We start from the raw sequence: 25193 nt of genomic DNA, 5'->3' as shown, positions 1-25193 counted from the left end.
GAGTTTTCTTAACACTGAGTCTGAAATTAAAGACTTGGGAGAACTTAGATATTTCTTGGGAATTGAAGTTGCCAGATCTAAGGATGGTATCTTCATTTCTCAATGGAAGTATGTTCTTGATCTCCTTGCAAAGACTGGGAAACTGGGGGCTCAACTTGCTTCTACTCCTATTGATCTAAATCATAAGTTGTCAGCAACTAAAGGTGAACTGTTGCCTGATAAGGGGGTGTTCCAAAGATCGGTTGGAAAGTTTGTTTACCTTTGCATGACTCGGACAGATATCTCATATGCAGTTAGTGTAATCACCCAGTTTATACATTCTCCCAGAGATACACATTTAGCAGCTGCTGAGAGAGTTCTATGCTATCTAAAAGGGACTCCAGAGAAAGGTATCTTGTTTGCTAAGCATGGATACATGAAGTTGGAAGCATACACTGATGCTGACTGGGCCGGATGTATTGATGATAGGAGGTCTACTTCAAGTTACTATGATGGAGGAATAGGAAGCAGTCTTTAGTGGCAAGATCTTCAGCTGAAGCGGAATACAGGGCAATGGCACATGGAGTTTTTGAACTTTTGTGGTTGATATCACTTTTAGATGAATTGGGTATAGACTGTGAGAAGCCAATGATGTTATATTGTGACAACCAGGCTACTACCAACATTTTACACAATCTTGTTCAACATGACAGAACTAAACACATTGAGGTTGACAAGCATTTTATACAAGAGAAAGTTAACTCAAGAGAAATCTATCTACCATTTGTTGCTTCTGAATAACAGTTGGCTGATGTTTTGACAAAAGGTGTTCCTAAAAGAAAGCTGGTTCATTATATAAGCAAGCTAGGCATATGGATATCTACGCTCACCTTGAGGGGAAGTGTAGAGAAACTGGGCCAAATGAGCCCTAGCCCATTAGTGTCTTTCTTATTAGTTCTTTCATGTTATGTTTTCTTATCGGGCCTTTTCTTTATGGGCCTTTAGTTCTTTTTATGTTTTTCTAAGTTTAATGCTGATGTGGACGCCTACTTAAGGGCCTCCTTGTAATTTATGTAATTTAAGTATGTTTTGTAAAAGATAAGAGTAGGGGAAAGAGGAAACTTTTTTTGAACTCCTCCTTTCTTTCTCCTTTCTTCTCCAATCTTCCTCCTTCTTGCTGTCTCCTGCTTCTTCTCTGATTTCTTTTACTTTATTCTGAAATATTCTACTGATTTTATTAGTTTTGAATCGCATCTATTATATTGCAACATAAAAACACAATCTCATCAGACATACCGCTAGATACAATCTCCAGCAAGATCAACAAAACAAGGAGCTGAATTTCATTCTATGGAGGAATGCTGCCAATGATTGGAGCTCTACACTTCAGTAATTTTTGTTTCTTTCACTTTAAATAGATGATTAAAGAAATAGTCATCAAAAAGAAAGTGGAGCTGTTTTTCTTAGGAGGTAAAGAACATGCTATAAAAGCATTTGTGGAATTAGAAGAGGAGAGGTTTAGAAGCCTTAAAACCACATCTGAAGAGTCCTCTAAATAGATAGGTGAAGTTCTCATAAGGTGGAAAGGAGAGAGGTTGAAGTTTTTTTTTTTTTTATTGGATAAGCAAGTGGATTGAAGTTGTACACTTGTATTGGTTGGATTTTGCTGTCTATATTGTAGATAAGGAATGCAAGGTGGGGATTAGTTTTCAATTGGAGTAAAGTTAATGTGTGCTAGGTTTCCAGGATTATTTTCTGCTTTTGTTTTTTGGAGTGGGAGTTGCTAGGAAATCAGATAGGGGAAGATGGGGTAGGGATTTCAGTTGTTCTTTTGTTAGTTCTTTTGGTTATAACTTCTAATGTGCATGTATTCTGTGGGGTGCCTCAGTGATGCCTTATTACCTAAGCTGTCTTTCTATTTTTCTTTTTGAATGAAATTTCTTTTCACTTTAGCAAAATCAAGAACCTAAGCACAGAATACTTAGTTAGGCACCTGCAATTATTATAGCAATCTACAGTAGATGGATTCTTTGGAAAGACAAACAAGTCTGGTCATGTTTTCTACAGTGCTATATTTTCAACCACCCCTCATAAAAATTTAAGGAAAAAAAAAAGCAAATTGTCTACTGAGTATTCAAGAGAAGCTTATATTTGATTATACAGAGTTCTAGGATTACCTATTCATGAGTATTAAAGATTCTTGTGCCTAGATTTGCAGGCAACACTAGTAGCCTACTAGGAGGACTAAGGTCGGCATCAGTCATCCTATATTTCATGAGAAGAATTGTCCACTCTGTGTACTATGTCACCATTATCATCTCAAGCCTTGTCCCAACTATGTGGGGTCATCTCTCCCATGTACCATGTAGGAGACATTCAGTTCAAGGTGGAAGTGGAACTAGTAGCCTACTAGGAGGACTAAAGCCAGCACCAATCATCCTAGATTTCCTGAGAAAATTGTCCACGCTGTAAAATAGCAAATTCGATATCTTAGACTTAAGCTATTCTCCCATGTACTATGTCATCATTATCATCTTAAGCCTTGTCTCAACTATGTGGGGTCAGCTCTCCCATGTATCATGTAGGAGACATTCAATTGAAGGTGGAACTACAACTCGCATGAAAACCAGAAAAGAACTACTCCTAATGAATCTTTGAACATAATAATGCATAGCCATTTTCCTAAGTGCAGCTCCACCATATTAGATATTGACACTAGGGAAGTAAGAGCTAGGTTCACCTGGGCAAAAAGATCATGTAATTAATTACATGGAAGATGTATTGGCAAAGGAGTCTAACATAAAGCTGTACAGAGGGGTCATTCCTAGGGAGAATGAATGCTAATGTAAATTGAAGGCCCATGAGTTAGAAATGCTAGCCTAAAACAGTGGGATACCTGCTGTACTTCTTTTATCTATCAAACATTTTTCCAATCATAATCTAATAAAGATACAGTTACTGATAAAAAAAGATACTGACACAAACATCAGAGACCAAATTTTGCTTCTAGTTGTCTGATGTTCAATAAACTGAAATAAGAGCAATTTTTTTTTATGAATGAATAAGAGCTAGATTAAAATTTGATAGCAATAAATTGTTGATGTGACATATAGACATGTATGATCATGAAAGCATTTGATAATTTTTTTGCCAATAAATCTGTACTGTATAAAAAAAAACAGTGATAGGACCTTGGCAGTATTGACAATCCATCAGAGAAAATAAGAGCAGAAATCATTGGGGTGAAATTTAAATGGGTTCAAAGATCAGCAAACAGCCTGGCCAATGCTTGGCTAGACAAGGAGTGCATAAGGAACAATTGTATCGAGGAAATATGTCCACTTATATCTGAACAATTGTAAGCAATAGCGCTAGGTGAGAGATGCCAGCCTCAGCCTAAGATGAAAAGGGGTGCTGGGCACTCTCTCTACATCCTCAATCTTGTATACAACTCTTTAACCATAGTTTTTTTTATAGATAATGATAATGAAAATTTTATTAAATAAAGAACTAGGTATTCATCATACAATTCCCCACAAAGAGGCACGAGGTGCAGCCTCCAAACTACTTCATAAAGCTTACAATTGAGCCCAAAAGAGCTGATTCCTATGTACTCCTTGCTTAGATAGAAGGTCTGCCAGCCCATTTGCCAATCTTCTTCCCATTGAACTGTGACTGAAATATTTGAAGTCAGCCACTTGAATCATCTCAAAGCCCCCCCTGTATGGCCAGGCTGCCATCTCTGGTTCTTTTAGCCATCCAATAACCAATTTGGAATCACCTTCAATCATTAAATGCTCCACTGCCAACTCTCTTTGCATATTCTGCTCCTTGTAACACAGCTTGGAGTGCATTTACAGAGTCTCCCCACCCTATAGGACCAGAAAATAGAGCTACAATCTGACCCTCATCATTTCTAAAGACTCCCCCTATTCCAGATGACCCCAGGTTGCCCAAACTACTGACATCAAAATTTAGTTTGATGATGCCTGCATCAGGAGGCTTCCAATCCACCATCGGCTTGCTTCTGATTGAGGAACTTTTAGCTAGTTGTTCCCAATTTCTCCTTATGTCATTGAAAGTGTAGGTGGAAAACAGATCCAAGGATTTTACCCAACTTATGGCCCTACATAAGATGCTTTCTAACACACATGTTTGATCCCTCTCCTTGTCATTAAAGATTCTAGCATTTCGTTCCTCCCACACAGTCCACACCAAAGCAGCTCTAACACACCTCCACAAACACAACTCTTTAACCATAGTTAACAAATCTTGATTGTTACTGGAAAAAAAAACAGTACATGGGCTCACGATGCCCTAAGACACCAGAATACTTATACATGCTTAGTGCACTAATGACAAGCACTATGTAACCAATATGACACTGGTAGTCTCGTACTGCATGGACTAGTATTTTTTTTCTTCAATCAGAGTATACTATATAGCATCAAAACATTTTAAATTATGTAAAACGGTAGGTTGACCAACCATGCTATCAAAAAATGTAAATGTTAACTAGTGTTGCATGGAAACACTTGAATCTCCAAAATACGTGTCTGACTTGGCTACGTGTAAAACAGGTGGATTTACCAATATGCCTGCTTGTCCTCACTTTAAATGCCTCTGTTAATAGTGGTCCAACCAGTTAAAATGTCAAATAGGGCACTCTAATATTTGTAATTTTCCAATTTACACGTAACTTATGACCCATTGTAATTTTCCAACTAACATTTATCAAAAAAAAAAAAAAAAACTTTGCCAATTAACCTCCAAATATGGAAAACAATGAAAAACAACTAGTGCAGTCAAGTGGGAAATAAGCAAATGCTGTGGACTTAACATGTTTATAAAATAACTTTAATTTGTTCTATTTATATAGCTTTATGAATTTTAAAAATAATATTAAAAATCATAAATATTTACCACATATAGAATAAAATATTATTTATGTGCAGGGGTGGAGCCAGGTCCCCCATCCTAACGCCCAGAAATCCCCAGTTATATTAACCCCCCCCCCTCCCCCATGTATATTTCCCCCCCTCCACCCACCCCAATGGTTGGCCAGTTGGCCTTGCCTCCCTCCCCCCCCCCCCCTGCCCAAGGACCCATCCATGTTTACCCCCCCTCCCCTCCCATCCATTTTAGGTTTTGGCCCCCCTCCAAAAAAATTCCTAGCTCCACCCCTGTTTATGTGAGACATGCACATAGATGCTACCGTTTTGGGTTCACCAAGTCAAGGTTCTAAATATCGATATTTGGCCACTTTTACTTTTTTTTGTTTTTCAAACCTGTTCAGGGGGGTCAGTTTATGGCCCGTCTGCCCCCTGAAACAGGTCAAACCCCAAAATACTTGCTGTAGGATAGTATCGGAGAGTCAGCGATACAAATACATATTGGCCAATATGCCCCAACATGTTGCGAAATTTTAATCCTTGCACCAAGTCAGGCTCCCAGAGGACCTAGACACGTGTCAGCTTCTCATTCCTGTGTCCAAGTCCATGCAATACTGATTTAACACAATTACCAATTATCAAAAAAATGTATATTTTAGAACTTTAATAATTTTGGCAAGATATTAGTACTGAGAAATGACACCTAGTTTCAAAACTAGATATAGAAGCATACTATAGGCATATTAAATGGGAAACCCATACCTGTATCCATGTCCTGGATCATAGTTAATAGAAAGCTGTATCCCCATTTCTTGTATCTGTGTTTGTTTGGTGTCATACTTGAGCATCATGGACAAGGTCCCTTCTATTCCCCTGCAAGTGAGAGGAGAGCCCGAAACAGAATTCTTTGACCTGCTCAAGCATCAAAAAACAGTTGAATATCATTATCTCTAGCACAAAGCAATTGATATTTGTATGTATATATGAAGGTATGAATGCAGCAGGACTTTCCAGGATGGGAGAGTCCAGCACCAAAAACTACAAGCCCATAATTCAAAACTGCACGCAATCACAACAACCAAAAGACTAGCCCAGCAAGAGAATTGGATAAAAACTTTCCAGTGTGCTCCCCTCACCCCCCTCCCTCCCCAAGCTAAATCATCAGCATTCAAAAAGGGAATTGGATAATCACTGCAAATGCCCCTCTTCAGAATCTTTTCAACTACCAACCATGAGATCTTTGAAACTGCCAGATACCAATATGTAGTTTTTTCAGGTTCCAAAAAGTAAAGCAGCTTCTAATCATTATTCATTAATGAAAAAAAATGATATTGGTATAATTCAATTCAATAATCAATAGAAATATGAACATATTGTATAAAATGACATACACATAGGCGTTCATTATACGGTCCAGGCTGCCAAACCAAACTGAAATTAGTGGTTTGGTCCGGTCTGGAGCTTGAAACTCTGACATGAATAATTTGGTTTCTTTGATGGTATTTCCTGATTAAGGTCCAAATCTCAATTGAAATTGTGCTTATTGAGAATCTTTTTGTTATAAGGGAAGGTTGGACCATTGGAGTTCTAGTGTAGTATTAAAATTCTACACTAGATATCACACTAGCGTTTAGCTCTAGTGTAGTATTGAAATTGTGCTTCTGAGTTCTAAGTTCCTCATTGTCTTTCCTAATTGGCCCAAAACGTATTAGAAACCGCACCAAACTGTAATAAAATGGTTGGGTCTGGTTTAGTTTCCATACCAAAACAGTTTGATTTGCTCTAAGAATTTCTCAGACCATAATTTACCGGTTTGGTCTGAGATCTTCTCCAAACCACACTGAACCAGACCATGAACACCCACCCCTACATACACATTTCATCTCCTGCTACCTGACTTCCAAAGAAGCACTTCCGACCATGCATCATGTTCTGATCAACAAAACTTGATATACTCGATATACCTGTTCAGGAGATGTAATATATAGACTCCCTAGAGATTGTTCTCTAGATACCTAATACAATTCCACTAAAAAAGGCAATAACCAAATGTTGGTTCCAGTTATGAGAGGTATTGGGAGGAGTGGATTGGATATGGACCTAACCATTGACATTTTTTGTGCACAAAATGGCCATTCCCATACTCAAACTCATGCCTTATGCTTGTCAACCTGAGATTTTATCATTACACCAAGTAATTTCCCCTAACCAATATAATCCCACTAGTACCAACATAATTCTATAAGAAATGGTTCACTGGTTACACTACCAAATCATCATGATGCCAATCCCCCACCCCCAACAAAAAAGAAAGAAAAAACACGTTTGCACGAATGCAGAGAAGAACAAGGCAGATGATTTCACATGGATTCTAACACCAGTATATGGCCCAAACACCCCTTCTGACAGGAGTAAATTTTACGAAGAGCTGGATTCATTGCACGAGATACAGTCATGAACACTCCAATGGAAAGAGGGTAAATAGAAGCATGAGGGAGTTCTCCAACTTTATCTCCAGACACAGGCTGCATGACCTCCCCCTGAGTAATGGTAATTTCACCTGGTCGAACATGCCGGAGAATGCCTTAAGTGTAGGCTCGATAGATTCCTAATTACATCAGATTGGGAAGCCCATTTCCCCCTGACCTTTCAGGACCGCTGCAGCTCTGATCACTGGCCTATCACCCTAAGTACAGACTTGGTGATCGGAGGGAAGACTCCTTTTAGGCTGGAAAAATTCTGGACAGAACACAAAGATTTCGGTAAAAAGGTAGCTTCATGGTGGGAGGAATGTAAGACAAAAGGGTGGCCAGGTTACAGAATTTTGGAAAAATTAAAATTTGTAAAAGGGAAACTAAAAGGATGGGCCAAAGGGGAATTCAAAGCCTTTAAGGAAGAGAAATCAGCAGAACTGGATAACCTAGATGAAAAGGAGCAGAATGACCAGCTTGAGGAGGATGAAAGAAGGAAAGGATTTGGGCTAAGACAAGAGCTAGAAAAGGTAGTAAGGAGAGAAGAAATTTACTGGAGACAAAGATCAAGGATCAAATGGTTGAAGGAGGGGGATAACAACTCTAGATCTTCCATATTTATGCATCTGGTAGACGGAAAAGGAATCTTATAACAAGAATTAAAGTCGGGCAACGTGATGTGGAAGACCCTGAGGAAATTTCTGAAGCCTTCTTATGCTTTTTCAAATACCTGTATTCAAAGAAAGAAAGTAGGAAATTCTCCCTAACCTTTGGGAAGGCCTCAAGTTGTCGAAGGAGAAAATATTGTGGTTATAAAGAAATTTTGAAGAGCAAGAAGTGAAGGATGTAGTGTTTAGTATGGATGGAGATAGAGCCCCTGGCCCCGATGGTTTCCCAATCTTCTTTTACCGAATTTGTTGGAGCCTTAGATGAAATCATTTCCCCAAGTCAGTTTGCATTCGTCAAAGGGCAACAAATTGTTGACAGCATCATGATAGCAAATGAATGCGTAGAAGAGAGGAAGGTGAATGGCAAACCTGGAGAGATAGTGAAGCTCGATTTAGAAAAATCTTATGACAAAGTTGATTGGGAGTGTATTCTGGAAATTATGAGGCTAATGGGCTTTGGCAGAAAGTAGATTCAGTGGGTGGAAGGGTGTATAAGTTCCACCTGGATGTCAATTTTAATTAGCGGGCAACCAAAAGGCTTTTTTCAACGCTAGTAGGGGACTAAGAAGGTTGCCCCCTCTCCCCGATGCTCTTTACTCTTGTCACAGAAATATTTAGCCAACTGGTGAAGAATGCCATTTCTCTGGGTTTATTGAGAGGCTTTGAAGTTGGACAAGAAGCCACTCAGATTTCTCATCTCCAGTTTGCCGACGACACTATCCTTTTCCTAGAGTCTGATGAGGAAATTATTTCTAACCTGAAAAGGGTCATCACCTGCTTTGAATGGATTTCTGGATTGCAAGTTAACTTCTCTAAGAGCAGTATTGCAGGCCTAAATCTAGCTGGTACTAACTCCTTGAATATTTTCACAGAAGTTTTGGGCTGCAAAGCGGGAATGCCTCTTGGAGGGAATCCGAGGAATTTAAGCTTTTGGGAACCAGTGTTACAAAAATGTGAAAAGAAGCTAGCCACGTGGAAAATGAACTATCTTTCCAAAGGGGGGAGACTCACTCTTGTTAGAGCCTCTTTGGCAAACTTACCCACCTACTACATGTCTACTTTTCACTTACCCAATAAAATAGCTATTCAGTTAGAAAGGCTTCAGATAAACTTTATTTGGAATGGAGGTGGGGAAAGGGTCTCCCACCTTGTGAATTGATCTCAGGTTTGCAAACCAAAGGAGGGTGGTGGATTGGGGCTAGGCCATTTGAAAGAAAAAAACACAGTTCTCCTTAGCAAATGGTTATGGAGATTCCCTCAGGAACCAAATGCGCTCTGGACTGCTGTTATCACTAGCAAATACGGGAAAGCATGCCAACAGTTGGAATAGCAACTTTCACTTGAGCCGGATCAAAGACACTCACCCTTGGAAAGGTATTGCCTCAACTTACACTTCTTTCATTTCCTTCATCAGGTATAAGGTGGGTAAGGGAGATAGAATAAAGTTCTGGACTGATCTTTGGTGGGGTAACTCACCCTTGGAAAGGTATTGCCTCCTCTCCCCCCCCACCCCACCCTCACTTCAACTGGAACCTAAATTTTAGGAGACCACTAAGGGATCTAGAACTTAGCGAAATCATTAGTTTCTTACATACTCTAAGAGAGGTAATGGGCGTATCGATACACCCCTTACCACTAAGGTTCAAAATATCGATACGTCGGTAGGGGCATATCGGGCAAATCGATACCTTTTTTTTACTTTTTTTTTTTTTTCAAAATCAGTTCAGGGAGCCGGTTTAGGGCTCTTCCACCCCCTGAACTGGTCAGACCCCCAATACACCCACTGTAGGGACATATCGGAGAGGTCTCAGAACAATACGTATCGACCAATACAGGCCGATACGTGTCGATACTTTGAACCTTGGGTATACCTCTCCCCAAATTCCCCTGACCTTCGTATCTGGACCCCTTCACCTGGCCGGTAAGTTTTCAACCAAATCTTGCTTCAAGGCTTTAGTTAAGGAAGAATAAACCATTGATCAGTACCCATTCAAGAGAATTTGGTGTGCCCATATCCCCTCCAGGGTCTTTTTTTTTTTTTTTTGTGTGTGTGTGTGTGTGTGTGTGTGTTTGTGGGGGAAGCAAGGTTAAAGAGAATCAACACCTACGATCTCCTCTAGAAAAAGAACCTTGGAAGGTCATATTTATCCCCACATGTCTGCTGTTTCTGCCTCAGCTGGGGAATCTGCCAACCACATCCTGCTTCACTGTGAGGAAACCAGAAAATTTTGGATCTTTTTCCTCACACTTTTTGAGTACAGCTAGGTCTTCCTAGAACAGCTGGTTGGACAATGGACAGGAAGAGGCTTAAGAAAAAGAGGGGAAACTTTGTGGCAATCTTCTGCACATGCTGTTTTTTGGAGCACTTGGGAAGAAAGAAACTGTGTTTTTAACAACAGAACAAAAAACTGCGAGGTACTTATTTCTCTAATCTGCTATAGGTGCTTGCTGTGGACCTCCAGCTCAAAGTTTTTCAGAGGTGTCACCTTGGCTGATTTCCAAAGAAATGCTGCATTCTTTCTTCACTCTAATCACATACACCCCAACACTTCTGCAGTCTCAGAGTTTCTGAAGATGGGGAGACAACCTTGTAATTTGATGGGAGCGCCTTCAATAATCCAGGTGCAGCTGGTATCCAAGAGGTAATTAGAAGAAGAGATGGTACTATCATTTGGGCTTTCAGTGGACCAATTGGGATAGCTGATTCAACGGAAGTCTTGGAAGCCTTAAATAGCATCAGGATGGCAAGAGACCTGGGTCTGTTAAACCTCACCATTAAAGGAGATTTTGCCAAGATTGGGCCTTAGCTCACTACTTGGCTGAAGCAAGAGACATCATCTCCTCCTTGAATGCACACTTGGGATGGGTTCCAAGGGAGCTAAATTCTGAAGCCGATAGACTAGCTAAATCTGGTGCTCACAGGGATTACTTATTCAGTGATAGCTTTTTACCTGTATAACTATTTGAGTGCTTGATCTCTGTGTACATCCCCTCATGTATTTTTCTCCCTATAAATAAAGTTCACTTATTTTCAAAAAAAATGCAGAGAAGAAATTAATGGCACAAATTCAAAGGTGAAGAAAGATTACTCTATTGTTTATTTATGAAAAGTAGTAAATATTTTTTGAAGAATAAAGATAAAATTTTATTAAAAATAGAAGGGGAAGAGATACAGAGCAGGGTGATAAGATATTGCCAGAAATTGACCACCTCAAAAAGTCCATAAAACCCATTAACCCCACAACTAACAAGCAAAAGCCACACCCAAACAATTCCAAGAGAAGCTCAACTTAGACCCAATGATTTCCCAATTATACAACAACCAACAGCCCGCCAATTATCCCAAAAGCAGAATGCTCCCCCCCCCCCCCCGAAACCACCAAGACACCAGCCTTCATCCGTGAGTACATCCCTCCTGGACTGAGTTATCCTCATCCCATTCTTTTCTTCCTTCCCGAAGGAATTTCTTCTACAATATCTCTACCCTTTTTCTTCGACCCCACGCAACTGATTTTCCTGTTGACTCTTCATCAAAAGGGGGGACCGTTGACTGAATTTGCATCAGTGCCACCCTATGATCAGTACCTTGTGTCCTGTTTCCTCTTGTTTTTTTTTCCTCCTGTACACCCATTTGTATCTTTAGTAGGTCCTACCCCTGCTAGGCTAAGTTTTAACCTTGAAAAAATCTTTGTCACATGTACAAATCTTCAACCCCACTCAACTGATTTTCCTGTTGACTCTTCATCGAAAGGGGGACCAAAGTGCCTCCCTAGATCAGTACCTTGTGTCCTGTTTCCTCTTGTTTTTTTTCCTCCTGTACACCCATTTGTATCTTTTAGTAGGTCCTACCCCTGCTAGGCCAAGTTTTAACCTTGAAAAAATCTTTGTCACATGCACAAATGCAATAATGCACAATACTATGATTTCACGCGTTACGCAATTTCTTGTTATTTATTTATTTTTCTGATAATTCAATTTCTTGCTATTTATCCCATTGCTTTGTTCCTCTTCCTTTACTTCAGACTTGCTCTTTCAACCCAAATCAACAACCAACATTCCAACCTTCACTTCCTCATATTGCAGACAATCCTTGATGTGGTTTTCAGCCTGACCTCCAGAGAAATCATCAACATCTGAGACTTCCTTACCTCCAATCTCCCCTTCATTTCCAATTCCCGGTTTCCTTCCCCCCCCCCAATCTCACTGATTCACCAAAGGCCAAAAAGTCTGGAGTTTCCAATTCACTAACCAGCGACTCCAAGACAGCAGCCCTGGGCTCAGACAAAGCACAATTCTCAATGGGACATCTACTGCCTGAGCAAAGTGTCCAGAATCACCTAACACTGGAGAACAAGGGCATTCGTCAAGATGTGTACCTGTTTCACCAACGATCATCCGTTTGTCGCTATTGTCATACTTGGTGATCACCCAGATTCATCATTCTCCCTCTCCTTCTGTAGTGTGAACAACTGATGCATTAATTAAAGTCTCCAGACTATAAATGTGCATAAAGATTAATGACTAGAACCACAAAATAGATGCAACTGCAGCTAAACCATAGAAAAAGAGCTCAGCAAAATTTGAATCCAGAAGAACATGACGTTCATTGCAAATGCCATTCTTGCTTCAGAATCTTATTCCAACAACCAAATATGAGGTATTCAAACCATCAGATTCCAACTTTTGTTGTTTTCACATTCCAAGAATAGAGCAGATCCCATCACTATTCATTGACAAACAAGATTTATAGTGGTATGGTTTGATTCAATAGAAATAGAAGCATATTGATATACATTTTGATATAATGTAACATACACACTTAAACTCCTACTACCTGACCACCTAAAAAGCACTTCCAGACTTGTACAATGTTCTGGCCAACAAAAGATTCTATGCTCAACATACCTGTCCAAGAAATAGCATCTAGACTCCCAAAGGATAGTTCTTTAGATATGCAATACATTTTTTTGAAGAATCAGAATAAAAGATATGCAATACAATTTCACTACGCCTAACATATTCCAGAGAAGAACCAGTGGTTACATTACAGACTTCACCAAGTCACCATGCTTCCCCCACCCCAACAAGAACACACAAATGCAGAGGAGAGACAAATAGCATAAATTTAAGAAGCGAATCAAGATTGCTCTACAATAACTATTTATGAGAAAGGAGTAATTAAATCATTGCTGCATCAGCAAAAGTCTCCACACTACAAACATGAATAAAAATTAACAACTAGAACCACAAAATAGATGCAACTGAAGGTAGACTGTGCTTAGGTGTAAAATATGCAATCTGATAAGTATTCTTCAAGCATATTTAAGTTGTGGAATGTATTACAGTTACAAAATAACAAACAACAAAACAGGGTGTTGATATATCTACTTTATTTTGGGCAAAGTTGTAGCTACTGTAGCAAAACAGGAAGCTGGTAACCTTTGTAATTGGGGCAAAGTTGTACTCTGATGCACTCTGGATTACAGAGTAGCTAAAACACTTGTAATTTGTTTCAGTTTAATTAATGAAATTAATTTGCTGATCAAAAAAATATTAATAATTACAAACAACAAAGCACTTGAGAAGTTAAAGTGCCACTTGCCTCTTGGTGATTATTGAACATTTGTCGTGTGGGATGCAAATTCTCTCACAACCAACCCTCTGAGTCTCCAAACAATGGAGCAATTTTCCCCCAATACTTTTAGCAATTGTCATTCAGCATTCTCTGGAACAAAGGGAGGTTCTCATGGGAATGCATGCCAATAAATGGAAGTATGGAGCAGCTATTTCAGACCAGATGAGTAATAAATCAAGATATACAGTTGTAGTGAGAATGTGTCACAAGAAAAATCTAACTTTTTCCAAGGATATTCTTTTGCCATCTTCTCTAGCTTGCCAAATATGGAGGTGAAAGATGTATACAAAAAAAACCTTGGTGACAAATATGAACACTAGTAGCCATTTTATGCCCCATCCTTTCCATCTGGAAATCCCTCAATCAACATTGAATATGTTTGAGGGCTAGGCCTGCATCCCTTTTGCTCCATGATGCCTAGTAGCTCAGAGCATCTATCAACAAGGCCCCTCTTAAGCAATCCATCAATCAGAATTTTCCAAACTAATTCATCATAATTATAACCACCATCTAACATGATAGAGAAAATTGAGTTGGCCTTTTCAATATTCCCTTCATCACATAACCCACAAAGAAGTAGCTTGCAGGATTCCAAATATGGTAAATGACCATGTTCAGCCATCATATCCACCAGCTCCGATGCTTCCCCATACATTCCTAACTTGCAGCAACAAATGGCAAGAGAATTATAAATATTCTCAGTAGGAGATAATCCTCTATCTTTCATATAATGCACAAACCCTTTTGCCTCCTCCAAGCGACCCACTTTACAAAATCCTGTTATGAGGTCATCAAAAGTACCAGCATTTGGTGTGCAACCACGTTCATCCATTTCTCTCAGGAGTTTTATGATAGTTTCAGATTGTACTATCTTCCAAACATCAGTTATACCAACTAACTTACAATTTGAAGCCAAGAGAAAATCACTATCACCACTCGTTTCCTTAACCTGTTTCTCATTTAAGAGATGCCTGACCAAAATGGAATAAGTATTTTGAGAAGGCTCACATCCAGCATCAACCATGCGCTTGAGAACATCAAAGGTTCGGTCTATTGATCCCATCTTACCATACCCATCTATCAATGCATTGTAAGTCACTGAGTCTGGTAAGACACCTTCTTTATTCATTTTAACCATCAACTCCTCAGCTTCTTCCAAGGAACCTCGATTGCAATACATGTGGATAAATGCAGTGTAAGTACAGACATCAGGCTGACATCCCAAAGAAACCATTTGATCAAATAGCCTATGAGCATGATCAAAATCACCTTCTTTCAGCATCTCATCAATAAGAATGGTATAAGTAACAACATCAGGTCCCACTCCTACTTCTACCATCCTTTCTAGCAAAAGTGATGCGTCATGCAATTTCTTTTCTTTGCACAACCCATCTATCAACACATTATAGGTATAAGAGTTTGGCAAGCAATTCTCAGCAAGCATTTTCTCAAGCATAGAATGGGCACAGTCAATCTTCCCCACTTTGCAGTACCCACCAATCAAAGCAGTATATATTACTTCATTTGCCTTTATACCCTTCTTTTCCAGAGAGTTAAATAAGGAATGAGCTTCTTCTACCCTCCCCCCTTTGCAAAGGGCATCTGTTAACATGGAGTATGTCCATTGATCAGGGACCAAATCATTTTCTGTCATCAACTTAAGCAGCCTATACCCACTATCTAAATGGCCCTCCCTACACTGGCCGTGTATTAATGTGTTGTAAGTTACAACACTGGGAGACAGGCCACAGACAAGCATCTTACTGAATAGCACCATGGCATTGTGCACCTTTTTGTCATTACAAAGTCCACACATCAACTCGTTGTATGTGCGAGCATCTGGCTTACAACCATTTGATTCCATTACATCCAAAATTGCAAATGCACCATCAATCTTCCGTTCTTTGCAATATCCATCAATCAAAGCATTGTAAGTGACAACACCAGGAACCAAGCCTTTCTCAACCATCTCGTTTAACAATGTAGTAGCATCTTCAAGTTTGTTTTCTTTACACATAGCATTGATAAGCACTGTGTAGGTGTGAACATTTGGTTCACAACCTTTCTCTGACATCTCTTGAAACATATTGAATGCTTCCAATCTCCTACCGGATCCACAAAGTGCCGATATGAGAACTGTGTAAGTTCGGACAGTCGGACTGCAATTGTCATCCGCCATTTTGGAAAACAACTTGAGAGCTTCATCAATCCTCCCACCTTCACAAAGCCCATGTATAAGTGTAGTGTATGTGGCCTCACTCCTGCGACAACCTTTTTGCGGCATAAGCTGGAAAACCCTAGAAGCACTGTCTAAATCCTTACTCCTACAATGTCCCAAAATCAAGGACGTGTATGTGTAGGTATCAGGATTTAAACCAGCTTGCAATATCTTACTTATATAAAGTTCTGCCTCAACAACATTTGCCATCTTACAGTATGCATTTATCATCGTATTGAAGGTGTAGATGTTTGGAGGTATCTTATCGTCCAAAATCTCCAAATAAATAGCTTTCATTTCATCAATCATAAGAAATCTGGCCAATGACATAAGCAAATGATTATAGCATTTAAGAGTGAGCTTAAGTTTATGTTCACCATTTTTGCTCATCCTCTTCACCACATCCAACACAAATCGAATATCTTCCACCGAATCGCAAGACTTGATCATCGATATTCTAATACTTACAGCTCTAGCAAATAATCGAGCACGAACAAGGAGGTTCAAGAGAGATGAATAAGACTGAACACTATGTTTATATCCGGGTCTTTGCCCAATCCAGTTGAAGAAATGTAGGGCAGTTTTCGCGTCAATACTAAGATTGAAGATCCTGGAAACATGGAATGGGGTTAGAGATGGAACCAATTTCTTCAGAGATTGGTTTTTCTGCCAGCCAGGACGGGTTAGGATCGCAAGAACTTGGGCGCATAAATCAACCGGTTCTGTTTCTAATGATAGTGTTTCAGGAACTGAGACAACCGTTGACGACGAGTGCTTGGCAAAGGGATTGAAGAGAATGACAACGAGCTTACCTGGTCTAATAATGGACGTCGATCTTCTCATCTTGGGGCATCGTACGCAGGTGAGGAATCCATGCATGAATGTGCTTCGGGGTTTCAGATTGCTCAAGCTTCGAGCGAATCGTCTCTGTCTCCCTGATCTGAAAAAACCCAACACAGAGCTCACCTAGAAACCCATCCAGATGAAGATGCCAAGTTATTAGTACCAAAGACAGCTGCGGTGGTTCGCTAACGTTCGCCGGTGGCACAGAGCGCACCACTCTTTGACCCCACAAACCTCGACTGCTGCACCATCTCCGACTCCGAGGTCGTGGGTTCGAGCTCGACCCACAGGCCACAGGGATTTGCTATGATGCTCTAGGGACTAGGGTTTGATATACGAGGCCAGAAGTGTGGAGCCAGCCTGACTGCCTAAGGCCACAGGGGGCAAAATGGGAAATAGAAAAAAGCACTTCCGCGGTTCCGCCAAAGAAACAATCACAACAATTAATCCCATTCAAGATTTACCAGATCCGTAAATCTTAACCGTCCAACTAAAGTACTTTTCTACGTTATGATTGTAGTGGGGCCTAGGTAAAAGAAAGACTGGGTTGGATTGTGATTCAATCAAAATGACCCATCAGAAACATTTGACTTTCGTGAGAAAATCAAAGATCACACGGTTGCTACCGTAGCGTACCAAATTCGTCTAGACGTCTACGTGTGGATCATTGGCGGAAGCGCATTGCGCACTAGGCGTATTTTATCCATAAGGTGTGGAAAACCTAAAGACGACAATGCGATGGCCCGAGCCTCGGCGAGATCGCACACCACTGTGCGTAGTAGAGGAAGTGGTCTGCTCACTACCAGAGAAAGAAACAAAAAGAGGAAGGAAAACAAAGATCTTTCCCTCTCTATTGGCTCCATTTTCGCTTCTCCCTCACCTGCGACGAGTTCGCAGAAGCAGAGGGAACGAAAGAGAGAGTATATATTTTTCTAGAGCGAGATAAAGGGGAATGGAGGGACCATTTCTCTCTCCACCAGCGAAGCGTCCGTTCAGCATCGCCGGAATGCCAGAAAACAACGCCAACGGCCCATCTAAGCGGGGCCGTGCCAAGGCGCCTCCGCCTCCCATTGTCCTCTCTCCCGGTCAAGTCGCCTTCCGTCTCCTCTGTCACGTCTCGTACATCGGTGGCGTCATCGGGAAGTCGGGCAGCATCGTTAAGCAATTCCAGAAGGAGACCGGGGCGAAGATTCGAATCGAAGAGCCAGTCCCGGGGTGTGACGAGCGCATCATCCTCGTTGTCGCGCCAGAGACTCCGAAGAAGAAGATTAGATTAAAGGGATCAAGTAAGGAGGATAAGGAGGTTGGAGTGGAGTTTGAAGTTTCTCCTGCACAAGAGGCGCTTGTCAAGGTATTTGAGAGGGTTTTGGAAGTTGTGTCCGAGACCGATGGGGTTTTCCCGCCACCGGGCAGTTCCGTCTCTTGGAGATTGCTGGCGGCAAGCAATCAGGTTGGGGCGGTTATGGGGAAAGGTGGGAAGATTATTGACAAGATTAGGAAAGAAAATGGTGTCAAGATTAGTGTTTTAACTGCAGAAATGCTCCCAGCTTGCGCAACTCCTAATGACGAAGTGGTAGAGGTAAGGGTTCCAATCCTTTCTCAAGATTAGCTCTGTTGCTTGAAGATATAACCTTTTCTTCTTCTGTCAACATTGTTCTTATTTTTAGATACTTGTGGGAAATATATAGGTTTTCCAAAACTGCTACGAGTGCCCTGGATTTTCCATTAGAAGAATAGGCATGAATTCTGGTTTTCCTTATTACCAACAAAGATTTTATTAATAATCAAAAATAGAGGTAGTAAAAGATGTTCGAAGAGTAGAAAAACTGTAGAGTCGCCCAAACATTAAATGCTGACGGTTCTATGGTCTTTTTATGACTTTCTGGGTTTCTTACTGAAATAGGGTTGCTCAAACATTAAATGAAATAGGTTCTTTGGCAAACTAAACAAAATGGCATTGAATCAACATTGTTCAAAATTTACTGAAAAAAAAAAATTATAGTTCAAATTTTTCATTACTTGATAACCTTGCCATTTCCACAGTGGTGAGTAATGCTATTTGCATGAGCAAATTGTTTATCAGGCAGTTGGGGTGTTGTTTCTGTTTTTTTTTTTTTTAGAGAAAAGGTAAAGCATAAAATTTTATTAATCAAAGAAGAAGCCCATAAACAAGGGACTCTACATTAGGGATTTACAGAAAGATTTACCATAGAGTATCATGCTTTGATTACAAAAATTGAAAATCAGCGTAAAAAAAGGAGTTATATTGATCTTCCTTCAAACAAACCATGCCTGGGTGCCCACAAGTCCATAAGAATAACATCCCTATAACCTTGTTTTCAAGCTTCCCACCCCAAATAGCCCACATGACTTGCACAGGCACCATGCTCCACAAAAGCTTCCCACCCTTCTCAGGCTTCCAATCTGCCATGCCTCCAAAGGCTCCTTTACAGATTCTGGAAGACACAATTGAATCCCGTAGCCCAAATCTGGCATGCATATTTACAATGGATAAAGATATGACGAATAGATTCCAAGTTGTTAATTGCAAATATTGCAACTTGGATTTTTTTCCATCTCTCCTTTTGGCAAGTTGTCAGCTGTAAGACATTTATTTTACACTGCTACCCATAAGAAACAATGGTACTAGGCTACCAGCATGTTACAAATTTATCACCAGACACGGCATCCCCACTCAAAATGACTTCTATTTACACCTTCTCTTGCCACTCTGTCTGCAATGCTGTTGGCACTTGGCAGAAGTAGGAAAGTGCCTGAATGAGCAGCTCAAGTTGGAAGCCAGAGATTAAACTTCCCTAATCAGAGATTGTGGTCCTTCATAGAAACCATAAAACTGCCACCTGATGAAAATAACCAGTGATGTTTACCACGTGTACAAAGAGTGTCTGTACAAAATAAACATTTAGAGCTGGGCAAATAAAACTCGAGACCAACTATGGTGTATTTACAAATATTTGCAGCTTAAATCAAGATTTCAACCATTCCTGTGAAAGACATCACATGGTCTACTTATTTTTCATTAGTTCATGTTTCACAAGATGTACTTACCATCAAGACTTTAACAATGTTAAAGATGTAAGTGCCCATGACATGCTGTTTTATCACTAGTTCACATTTTTTTGCTACACGGTGCAGTTCATGCACCAGAGATTTTTCTATAAAACTATGTGCTAAAAAAAATAATTAATATTAAAAAAAATTATGACGAAGATCAACCCTGAACGATCTGTGTGATAGGATCTCAACAATGATATTGATGATTTCTTTTTTTTTTTTTTGGTCAAAGATACAGCCTGACAGGGATTTCTTTCTTGCAATTTCAACCATATAACTTCCAGGGGAATGGAAGTCTGTAGCACCTTGCCCTTCTTATTTAACCTTATAATATACCAGCCATCCAAGGCTTCAACCATTTTTGTATGCAGCAATTCATATGCCATCATTATTTCCTAGGATCGTGGAATAGCTGACTTTTGTTTGTTATTTCACTATTACTAATCCACCATCAAATAGCTGACCCTCAAATAGCCATCCTTTTTACCATTATTCAATACCTGAGGATTGAGCTTTTCTTATTTGTGTGTCAGTTCACTGTTGCACACTGTTGGCCTGAAGAGTCATTATCTCTTGCATCTCAAGTGAAGGTTTATCATCCTTTAGTGTTAGGAAAAGAAAAACTCTCTTTTCTGTAAATTTTATATTTTATTATATTAGATACTCCATGATTTGTAGGGGCAATGAGATCATCCTGCCCTTCTCAGTCTTGACAGTAGGTTCAGAATTTAAACTAAAAATGCATCATCGTATGTAAATGCGGTGGATATCCTTATCATGAATAAAGCCTCCCATATATCCACTTGAAAATTGGTTATTTACATTGGCAGGTTACAGGAGATCTTTTCGCTGTAAAAAAAGCTCTTATTGCTGTTTCACGCTGTCTTCAAAGCTGTCCACCAATAGATAGAACGCAACTGGTTGCAAGCAAACCCGTGGAGGCACCTACTCGAGGGATTTTTCCTGACCCAAATGGAGAGCTATTCCCACAACAGAGTTCATTTCTACCCCCTTTATCAAGAAAAACTATTGACTATGCTTCAAGAGGTCGTCCTCTACCACAAGATATTGAAAAGATCTCCACCCCAGATCCAAAGAAGACACAGCAGGAAGTTACATTCAGACTTCTCTGTTCCAATGAGAAGGTTGGGGGCGTAATTGGTAAGGGAGGTGTAATTGTCAAAGCACTACAAAGTGAAACAGGCGCTTCCATTAGTGTTGCAGCTTCTGTATCTGAGTCGGATGAGCGTGTAATCACTGTTTCTGCAATGGAGGTTTGTCTTCCTACAATTATTTTGCCAAAGTTATATTACATTATTACTCATCGTTGTTATGAATTTCACTGGCATAGCTATATTGTTTGATGCCATTATCTTCGTTGGTTTTTTTATCAGTAACTATAAAAAAAAATTTATTAGACCATTTCTGGATTGATATATTGTCATGTAGAACGTGGAGTCACAGTACTCTCCAGCACAAAATGCTGCCCTTCGCGTTTTCACTAGGTCCATTGAGGTTGGCATAGAAAATGGACTGGAGTCAGTCTCAAGTAAGGGGACTCCTGTTATTGCACGTCTTCTAATATCATCAAACCAAGTCGGTTGCTTGATGGGTAAAGGAGGCACAATAATTTCAGAAATGAGGAGGATAACTGGTGCTGGTATACGGATATTAGGAGGTGAACAGGTCCCAAAATGTGCCCCAGAAAATGATGAAGTGGTACAGGTATGGGATTCTATACTTTTTATTTTGGAAGTAAGGAAAGGACATTATTGGTGTTAGTGATTTTCTTCGGCAAGAGTCATCTTTAGATTCTTCTAAAACTGACCAAGTACCATTTATATGCTAAATTGATAGATAGACCATTTCTTTTTAACCTAATAGATATAACTTCCTATGATATTGAATACTCAAGTTAATTTGTGATGATTTCAACATCTTAACTTCTCTTTTGTTCTATCATTTCCTATGGAATCTGTTAGATCACCATTTTTCTGTCAAGGGTTAATGATATTAATTTCAAGATATTGCATGAATTCTGTTGATTTTATTTATTGGTGCAAAATTCTGTTGGTTTTATGTATACGCGGTGTTTCTGCAGTTTTGCAGAGAACTGTTTAATATGGTTCTTTGCAAGAAAGCATGTCCTTTTTTTGTTTTTCTTACTTTTATTTTTTTTATCAATATGTTGTTCTTACATTTTGATTAGCAAAGAAAGGCCCTGTTTAAACAAAATACAATTAACAGTTGATCAAAAAACTAAATACAACTGACATTCTGATCAAAATTGTAGGTTAATAGTGTTCTATGAAATGGTTACTTTTCTAAAAAAACTCTTTTAATCATACTCAATATATGAAGAAGCTTTGTGAATATATTGATCAAAAAAAGAAGCTTTTTGAACATAATAGAGAAAATAAGTGTTTTTCAAGTGCATATTGGAGGCAGCAGGGTACCCAAGTGTATAAAGGAAAAGCTCTTGCTTTTACAGATTACTGGGGATCTTAGCAATGTTAAGGATGCTTTACTTCATGTTACTGGTAGATTGCGTGATAATATTTTACCCAATAAAATGTCAAAAGGAGCAGGAGTCAGTAGCTACTCGTCTTCTGCCATCCCAGAGATTAGTCCTTTCGGAAGAGTGAGAGAACCTACTTCTTCTGGAATATATCCATCAGTGGGGCTTTCTCATAATCCAGATCGCCCAGTTACTCTAATGCATGGTATGGATCACCTAGGGCTTTCTCATAGTTTGGATCATCCACCATCACCAAGGTTATGGGCATCACAGGTATAACTAGTATTCTTCTATCTCCAGTTACAATCATCACAATCTATCTTAGTGTTTTCTTTATGAGCATCCATAGACCAATTTATGACCTTATTGTATGGTGATCTGATTGGATGCAGACTGTCAGCAGTGGGGATTCAAGGGGCATTACAGACCTAGGAAGAGGATTTTCAACACTTAGAGGTGGTGTGGAGCTTGGCAGGTCAGCATCACACGGTTTGGTGCATGAAAATTATTTCCTTGACCTATAAGTTAAAATGTTTTAGAATCCAAAACATACTAGACCATGCATGGTTTAGGTTATCTGACCTTAGCCCCCAAAAATGACTTGGAGTTTTAAAATCTTGATATTCAACTGCCCCATAGTAGTTTTGACTTTTGACTGTAAAGTCAAACTAGCCAGGTTGTACAAAAATAAGAGCCAAGCAGTGTTTTAAAAAGCGTGGGAAGCGTACACCTGGAAGTGTGCCTCCAGGCAAGGCGCTCCCAAAACGCCTTGAGGCATATGCTAGAAGCACTGACACCTCTGAGGCGTATGCCTCTTGCGCTTTTTTTCATGAGGCACACTAGAGGCATATGCCTCACATCTTATATAAAATGACAGATGAAAAAAGAAAAAAGATAAAAAATGAAAGGAAAGGAAAGGGAAAGAAAAAGAAAGAGAAGAATAAAAGAGAAAAGGAAAGGGTAGGGAAGAAAAGATAAGGGGAAAGAAAGTGGTTTGCCCCCTGCCCCTTTGGCTGGGGGGCGAAGCCCCCCAGAACCCCCCCCCCCCCCCTTCAACTAATGTTATGCATCTTTATTTTTCTTAATATAAAAGATTTTTATTAAAAATAAAGAAAAAATGAGATCCCCTCATCCTCTTCATTCTCCTCCTAACCCCCTCCTCTTAAGGAGGTTTATGCCTCCTTGTGTTCGGGAGGCTTACGCAGTTACACCTCTTGTGTTCTGAACTACGCCTCATGCCTCTAGGTAGAAGGGCACGCCTTGTGTCACACACCTCCGCGTTTTAAAACATTGGAGCCAATAAACAATATTATTTTTAACTTAGCAGCAGCTGGACCTGACTAACCTGAACCAGCCCTCTCCTCCAGGTTTCACAGCACCTGTATGTTCATCATGGCATTTTTAGTTTGTTCCATAAAAGAAGTTGAAGCCGTGACCAAGTAAACAATTAGATCTGTATATTTAGCCACGACAGTACTTGTCTGACTTGTTTTTTGACACTTGAGGATCACCTTCAACCCGACCAGCATCATAAGGATCACAAAATTTTCATTTGAGTTATTTGCATTTATCATGTATATGTTCTCTTGATTATGTTTGTAGAGGAAGCAAATCTGCAATCGTCACTAATACAACTGTGGAGATCATGGTTCCTGAAAATGTTATCAGATCTGTCTATGGGGAGCAGGGCAGCAATCTGAATCGTCTAAGACAAGTAAGCCCTTGTTCATGCCACACTTGTTTTTTTCTACATTAGTTTTAAATTTTGGTTATCCTTGTACTTGTCAAAAAGAAGGCAAAATTCCTAGAAATTCTATGTTGTGATAAAACACAATTCACAAGGATTTTCATCTGACTTGCAAGGCTTGTTCAGAATCCATCAATCCCCCAAAATATTAATAGGTATTGGAATTTGGGAACAAGCTTTTGCACTCCAAGGTTATTCCATTTAGACTCGTATTCGGTTGTGATGAATACAAAATTTATCATGAACTGTTTATATTTGCATTTGCATTGAACATATTTGTGTTTGCACTCTTACTAAACACAGCCTAACCTGCAAACTCAGACTTATCAGATAGCCAGAAAGCTGCCAAATGGGAGCAATATTCAGAATCTCATATTAAGTTATTGCGGTGCTATCAGGAAGAACAAAAAGAAAACTACTTAACACTATTTCTAGTAAACAGGGCATAAATAAGCCTCTTGTAATCGCTACCTTCCTGTTTATTTGATCCTGACGCTGAGATTGAGTTACAGTTTTGTGAAATTATTGCATTCTTACCCTAAGTTGATTTATGCCTTGCTGCTATAATATAGATTTCGGGTGCTAAAGTTATAGTGCGTGATCCTCATCCTGGCACAACTGATACTATGGTCATCATATCTGGAACACCTGATCAGACCCAAGCAGCCCAGAGCCTCCTGCAGGCTTTCATTCTAAGTGGTCAATCATCACCAGATAATCCCAGGTTGTTATAATCGCAAGGGCAAGACAAAAATTTACGTGATACTTGCCCCTTTTTACTTTTCTTGTTCTTAATGGGAAGGTCTATGGTGGGTTCAGGCCAAATTTCATGTAGACTAGTTGAGATTTTTTTCTCTCCCGGTTTCTTCGAGCACTCCGTTCATACCAAAAATGGTCACTTTGACGTGTAAATCCTGGAGCCTCTTCTTAGTGCATGCTTTCTAATATGTACATCTTGGGTGTTCTTTTATTGAATGCTTTCTGATGAAGGTTATAGATTGATAAAATGAAATGGAGGTAAGGTCCTGTTATTGTGTTAAAAGAGGAAGAAAAGATGGCGGGTCCTGTAGTTACTAGTTGGAATATTATGAAATGTACTGATTGTTCCAACCCAATATATTTTTAACCAGTTATCAATTTGCAATTA

The 25193-nt window shown here is 39.6% G+C and overlaps 2 protein-coding genes across 6 annotated transcripts in view; one reads left to right on the top strand and one right to left on the bottom strand.

Moving 5' to 3' along the window:
• The window catches only part of LOC148876571 (Pentatricopeptide repeat (PPR) superfamily protein), a 24156-nt gene extending 6711 nt beyond the window's left edge, over nucleotides 1-17445 (bottom strand). Inside the window, exons 1-4 of one of the 4 annotated variants that reach the window (XM_088968307.1) lie at nucleotides 16676-16839; nucleotides 13613-16473; nucleotides 12387-12464; nucleotides 5634-5783 (exon numbers count right to left, since the gene is read on the bottom strand). In XM_088968307.1, the coding sequence (XP_088824433.1) occupies nucleotides 13974-16313 (2340 nt within the window). In that variant the 5' untranslated portion in view covers nucleotides 16314-16473; nucleotides 16676-16839 and the 3' untranslated portion in view covers nucleotides 5634-5783; nucleotides 12387-12464; nucleotides 13613-13973. Of the gene's footprint in view, nucleotides 1-5633; nucleotides 5784-12386; nucleotides 12465-13612 lie in introns of all 4 variants that reach the window. The other 3 variants (XM_088968198.1, XM_088968361.1, XM_088968252.1) reach the window with 3 other exon arrangements.
• On the top strand, nucleotides 17433-25193 carry LOC148876570 (KH domain-containing protein HEN4-like). Of its 2 annotated transcripts, none has more exons than XM_088968469.1 (7): nucleotides 17433-18285; nucleotides 20612-21055; nucleotides 21231-21506; nucleotides 22273-22572; nucleotides 22692-22774; nucleotides 23902-24013; nucleotides 24619-25193. In XM_088968469.1, exons 1-7 carry the CDS (start codon nucleotides 17659-17661, stop codon nucleotides 24778-24780), a joined length of 2004 nt encoding a protein of 667 aa, XP_088824595.1. In that variant the 5' UTR covers nucleotides 17433-17658; the 3' UTR covers nucleotides 24781-25193. The 2 variants fall into 2 exon arrangements, with proteins under 2 accessions (XP_088824595.1, XP_088824661.1); XM_088968535.1 differs by having other exon boundaries at nucleotides 24368-24633.

The sequence above is a fragment of the Nelumbo lutea genome, chromosome 1, assembly GCF_056320005.1.
Source record: "Nelumbo lutea isolate HS-2025 chromosome 1, American lotus-T2T, whole genome shotgun sequence".
NCBI classification, from domain to species: Eukaryota; Viridiplantae; Streptophyta; class Magnoliopsida; order Proteales; family Nelumbonaceae; genus Nelumbo; species Nelumbo lutea.
The sequence above is the reverse complement of the archived record's forward strand: the minus strand, read 5'-3'. Positions and strand labels throughout refer to the sequence as shown.

What these genes read in the sequence shown, in the direction of transcription:
- LOC148876570 (XM_088968469.1), top strand. Translation starts at nt 17,659, where the DNA reads ATGGAGGGACCATTTCTCTCTCCACCAGCGAAGCGTCCGTTCAGCATC. An exon ending in TCACTGTTTCTGCAATGGAG is followed by an intron (nt 21,056 to 21,230) that starts GTTTGTCTTCCT and finishes ATTGTCATGTAG; the next exon opens with AACGTGGAGTCACAGTACTC. An exon ending in CAAGGTTATGGGCATCACAG is followed by an intron (nt 22,573 to 22,691) that starts GTATAACTAGTA and finishes GATTGGATGCAG; the next exon opens with ACTGTCAGCAGTGGGGATTC.